Source organism: Zootoca vivipara, chromosome 13, assembly GCF_963506605.1.
Source record: "Zootoca vivipara chromosome 13, rZooViv1.1, whole genome shotgun sequence".
In the NCBI taxonomy this organism is placed as follows: Eukaryota; Metazoa; Chordata; class Lepidosauria; order Squamata; family Lacertidae; genus Zootoca; species Zootoca vivipara.
Genome location: NC_083288.1, coordinates 28,456,295 through 28,462,379, shown reverse-complemented (window position 1 = coordinate 28,462,379; position 6,085 = coordinate 28,456,295). Strand labels below are relative to the sequence as shown.

General features: G+C 44.8%; 1 protein-coding gene across 1 annotated transcript; it reads right to left on the bottom strand.

Moving 5' to 3' along the window:
* Window positions 1-363: 363 nt before the first annotated feature.
* On the bottom strand, window positions 364-1,305 carry LOC118077898 (olfactory receptor 6B1-like). The gene has a single exon (XM_035101622.2). The coding sequence runs from the start codon at window positions 1,300-1,302 to the stop codon at window positions 364-366; it is 939 nt and encodes a 312-aa protein (XP_034957513.1). The 5' UTR covers window positions 1,303-1,305.
* Between the last annotated feature and the right edge of the window lie 4,780 nt (window positions 1,306-6,085).

Here is a 6,085-nt window from a genome sequence, read left to right as displayed (position 1 = left end):
AAGAGAGTTACTGAATCAATTCTTTCTGGAGATCTCTATAAAATTTATAAAACAACTAGACATGGTTTATTTTTTCTATTTATTTTATCTGAACAACAAGAAATGGGGATCACCAAGATAATAAATGTAATATCCCGGAGGCCTTCTTCTGGCCCTCCAGACTAGCTCCTTCCAACATCTTTCTTACCATAATGGTAGTCATATAATAAGGAGAAAAGAAGTGGCCAGGTTATTGGAGTGGGTTGCTTTTTACTTACTTCCCATCCCACTGGCAGAGATTCCTGACCTTGGACAATGGAATTATTAAGACTTATTTCTTCTTGGTTTAGAGAACCCCACCTATCTTGATTTGGAAGGGCAGCATTATTTTGAGCCAAGCCAGCATTTTCTGCCCACATTTTTCTTCAACGTCTCTTTTACTTCTTTATTTCTCAGACAATAGATGAGAGGGTTGAGAGCTGGCGTGACCACAGCATAGAAAATGGACACTATTTTGTTGAGATTAAAGGGATGAATTTTTCTAGGTCGAGCGTACATGAAGACTGTTGTCGAAAAAAAGATGATGACCACTGTGAGGTGTGAAGCACAAGTTGAGAAGGCTTTTTTCTTCCCTTGGGTTGTGGGGATACGGAAGATTGAATTGATGATAAAAAGGTAGGACAGAATAGTAACAGACAATGGGATGAGGAGGATGACCAATGCTAAAATGAAATCGACGAACTCAGCCACTGACATGTCAGTGCAGGAGAGGTTGAGAACAGGGGAGATGTCACAAAAAAAGTGATTAATGACCCCAGGCCCACAAAAACTCAGTCTAGAGATGAAAGTGACCTTGACCAAGGAGATGGAAAAACCACACACCCAGGAGAGCACACCTAACTGGAAGCATAATCTATGGGTCATGATAACCGGATAACGAAGTGGGTTGCATATGGCTACATAGCGATCATATGCCATGACTGCTAGGAGGACACACTCAGTGCACATAAGGGAGATAAAGAAGTAGAGTTGTGCCATGCAACTCTCAAAGGAGATTACTTTGGTCTGTGACCAGAAGTCTACCAGCAATTTTGGAAGTGTGACAGTGATATACCAAATTTCTAAGAAAGACAAGTTTCCCAGGAAGAAATACATGGGCTTGTGAAGGTTCCGGTTTCCTTTTACTACAGAGATAATAATCAGGTTCTCCGTGACTGTTAGTATATAAGTGATGAAGAAGACCACAAAAAGAAAACTCTGGATCTCCAGCCCAGCGGGAAACCCCAGGAGGATGAATTCAGAGATGATAGTTTGGTTCTTCATCTCGAAGTATATCTGTAATAATGCAATCGAAACCTAAAGAATAAAATGGCAAATCATGATATTTAGTAAAGTAAAATATACAACAGTAAGTAGTAGTAGTAGTAGTAGTAGTCGTCACATAGGGCACATTACAGCCAACTTTAAGCATTTTGTATTCTCACTGATTTCACTAACAGAGCAATCCTAAGTGGGACCAGGGAGGAGTGGAATGGCAGATTCACCACTGCATCCCAAGCCTTGACAGCTTACCTAAAGGTGATGGAATAGTTCTTTCTTCGATTACTCTGTGCCAGATACAGATCAATGCAGCTGAGGAGCCCAAGGGCCAGGTGCCTTAGGGTAACCACCAAGCTTTGGATCAAGCAGATCTAATGCCACAATTACTCAAGTCTGAAATGTCCAATACCAGGATTTTCCACTTGCTACGACCAGCAGAGGCTGTAGTTTTTGGCATCACAGTGGCCCCTACCATGATCGAGTTCTCCACCAGCAGTTTTCTGCTCTACTAGAGGAGAGGCCCCTCTGCACCACCAAAGTCCCCCTTCAGCTATCAACATTGTGGGCCGAGGAGCTGTAGGATTGCTCTCAAAGAAAGATTTAAGCACAAACATTTCCGTAATAAATTAATACCTAAACTTCAGCAGTGAAATACCAGCATGCATTTATTAATATACAGAGGATACAAAAGTATATAAGCCAAAGCATAAAATTGGCATCTGTTCAGAAAAGGGGACACTTTAAGATAAAACTAATAAGAAGGTTAAAAAGCGCCTCTCGAGTCTTATAGTTTCGTGACATCTCTCAGAAAAGGTCTTGGAAAGGTTACGGCAATATAACCTTTATTTCAGCATGGAGTTTAAATATTTATCAAGATTTTAAAAAATGTGTAAAATGGGCAGTAAAATAAAACATGTGCAATGGTTTCGACCTGTTTTGTATTGCAAGGATAATGCCTTTCTTAATATGGAATTTTTGAGAATCCTCCGTGCAGAATCGTGGGTGGCATGATGTGAAATATTGCAAGGGGGAAAGCTCTATGTTGGTGGGGGGTCATATAGATGATGTCTATATGGAGTGGCCTGACCAAGCGAAGGTAGGATCCCTAATCCCAACAGAGAGCAAGCCTAGGCAGTGTGTCTGGAGGTCCTGGGCTCTGCAGATGGCAATACCCTCTCTTGGCCTCACTGATGTGGTCCAAAGGAAAGCAGGAGTTGCCGGAACGAGGCAACAAGATGCCATCCAACCGTCTTAGGCACTCCACTCCAGATTTGTGTAGTGTTTACTCCTTAGCTGTTTATTCTCTTGAAGAAATCCACTCACTTCCCTCTACAGAAGTGTTTCCCAACCTTGGGACTCCAGCTGATTTTGGACTACAGTTCCCATCATCCTTGACCACTAGCTTTCCTAGCTACGGATGATAGAAGTTCTAATTCAGGAGCTCCTGTCTGAGAACTGCAACCTGAATTGAACAATTTTCCATGAGGAAAAAAATCAATTGAATGGGGATATGGGAGAGAAAATAAAAGAAACAAGCAATTAAATTAAATCTGTTCCCTATGCTTTAAATTGAAATGAATATTTACCAGTATAAGTCCCATTAATGTTCCCCCAATAAATAAAAAGCACAAAAACAAACAATTTAGCAACAAGACTGATTAGATAAATAAGGCCATTATTACATTTGGTATTTGTGCATCACTGAACACACAAGGTCTGATAATTTTCTACTCACATTTGCTTTAAATCGTTCCAGAATCAAGCATGATAGTTACATAGGTAGCTATGTTGCTGGCTTCAATTTTTTTTGTTCTGTGAATAAATCTAATAATGCACGTGCCTTCATTTTGTCTATGGCCCAATTGTAACAGTCAGCTTGCTTGTCGTATTCTTTTTTCCAGTGGCTAGATGCTGTAGATGTCTTTCCTTTAAATAAAGTCCCATGGCTTTCTGAAGACACACCGATGAGTGCATCTACTAATGTGTAATTAGTTAGCAGGTAGTCTCTCCAACCTGACACAACTGGCTGGTGTGGGTGTGGGTGGGTGTAAAGGGGTTAAAGGAAACATTAAAGTCTTAAATGAACTTCTGCCTTGGTTTTGCTCTAAAGTATTCCCTTGGTATTAATTTATCCAGTTTAGTCTAATTTGAGTCAGTAATGATGGCATGAAGGTTAACCCTTGTTCGGTTAACACTTCTGTATTTGGTTAAGCGTAGAGTTCTAATTTTCATAAATGTTCATAAATAGTTTAATGGATTTAGATCTATGACTTGAGAGCCTGTACTTACTTTAAAAGCAGCACTTTTAAAGCTCTACCTCTCTTTTAAATCAGAACCAGGGAAGGCGGTGAATATCCTGTGTGGAGGCAGTTGGAGGATGGGTGGCAGCTAATGGATTGAGGTTGAACCTCAACAAGACAGAAGTATTGTTTCTGGAGAACATGGTGAGGGCAGGTGTGGGGGATTACCTGGTCCTGAATGGGGTAACTGTGCCCATGGAGTCCTCCATGGAGGTGCAGCCGACTCTGTGTACAGGGCAGCTGTCTACCAGCTCCATCTGGTACACTGGCTCATCTTACCTGTCTGCTCACTGTCTCACCAGAGTGGTGCATGTTCTGGATATCTCCTGCTTGGACTACTGCAATGCTCTCTATATGGGGCTACCTTTGAATCAAAAATTACAACTAATCCAGACTGAAGCAGCCAGACTGGTGACTGGGAGCAGCTGCCGGGGCCTAAAGGATCTATGCTGGTTCCCAGTATGTTTCTGAGCACAATTGCAAGTGCTGGTGCTAACCTTTAAAGCCCTAAATGACCTCGGCCCTGTATACCTGAAGGAACATCTCCACTCCCATCATTCAGCCCAGACACTGAGTTCCAGCACCGAGGGCTTTCTAGTACTCCCCTCAATGCAAGAAGTAAAGCTACAGGGAACCAGGCAGAAAAGTCATATTTGGTGCACAATCTTGATTCAAAATGGCACCTGACATCCAGGGCCGTCCTTTCCATTTGGCTTAGTGGCACGGTGCGCCAGGGCGCCTCCCCATCAGGGGTGCTGGGCTGCGGCACCCAGCAGCCCCGCGCGCTGCTCATGTTCGAGGCAGTGAGCAAGGCGCTGCTGCTGAAGCAGCCTAGCTCTGCCGCCGCCCCTCCTCCGTCGCACTTGCAGGGGGGGGTGGTTGACTGTATCCTCTGCCGTGCGCTGTTCCCGTCACGCCCCCTCGCAACAGCAGGCTTGCAAGGGGGGCTTGGTCGGAACAGAGCACCGAAAGGAGCCCTTTTGGTGCGCTGTTCCCACCACGTCCTGTTGCAACAGCAGGCTTGCTAGTCGCCGTTCCAACGCCCAGGCGAGGGGGGGAGGGAGCAGCGCTGTTCCCACCACGTCCCGTTGCAACAGCAGGCTTGCTAGTTGCCATTCCAACGGCACCTAGCAGGCCCGCCCAGGCAAGGGGGGGAGGGAGCAGCGCTGTTCCCGCCACGTCCCCTCACAACAGCAGGCTTGCTAGCAACTGTTCCAATGGTGCCTAGCAAGCCCGCCCAGGCGTGGGGGGGCGGGAGCATCGCTCGAAGGGGCCCCTTTCGGTGCACTGTTCCCGCCACGCCCCCTCGCAACAGCAGGCTTGCTAGCTGCCGATCCAATGGCGTCTAGCAAGCGGGGGGGGTGTGCCAGAGGGATTTTGCACCACGGCGCTTGATACCCTTAAGACGGCCCTGCTGACATCCAAACATTGATGAAGGCCAGCACTCCCACCTGGGAAACCCTCATGCTGAGTTTGGAAGTGTTATGTTGAGAGGTGGCCAAACCATTGCTTCAAAATTGTTGAAGTCATGCCAAAGTGGGCCTCCATTTTGATTCAAACTGGCAGCTGACATCCAAACATCATAAAAGATCACCGCCCCTACCTCAGGATCTGCGATAGATATGACACTTGGGGTATGATTCATATAATATGGTCAAGAACAGCTGGAGGTTTCCCCGAAGACTTACTTTTATAATACTAGATTCAAGGACAGCATGGAAAAAGATTGTGAAGATCCCATCTAAATAAAGACTAAGCTGATGGTGTGTTACAATGCACACAACTACAAACTGTTGGTACCCAAGTACAAGTGTTTGTGTGGAAGAGTGTACACTTCTTGATTTGTACAGCTCAATCTATTTTTACTGAGGGATTTTTCATTTGTATGATTTGGCGAAGGGCATGAGAGGACAGTCCTCTGGCCGTGTCACAGTTTAAGTTTGCTGTGGCCATGCCTCCCACCAGTGCTGATTGGACAGCAGGGCTGCCCATGGGCAGGGCCCGATGCCCACCTGCAACACTGCCCACCATAAAGGGTAAGCTGACTTTCTCTCCCCGAGCCCCCAGTTGTTGGGACTCAAATATTTGTAGGTTGTTTTGGGGAAAACTTGATTGTTCATAGACTATTAAAGGGCACAGGGGTAGGGTCGTTGTTGTTGTTGTTTAAGAGCTGGTTGTGCAATTGAAAAGATGACTACTCAGGTGAAATGGCTTTAACTTGACAATTTGACGATTGACAACATCAGACCAGAAGGTAAACCTGACTCCGGGCAGTTATTATAAGGTTTTCTCACTGGTGTGTCTGGTTTCCCTAGAATTTTGTATTTTATCCTGAGTTGGCTTCTAATGCACAGAATGGTTTTCTAATCATCATTTTTAGCTATGGGACAAAGATGAGGGGGATTTACTAATTCAGTCCCAAATTCTGAAGGGCATTTCTTGTTTAATTATATATATGTCAAGGTTTCATCCAAAAGAGACAGTTT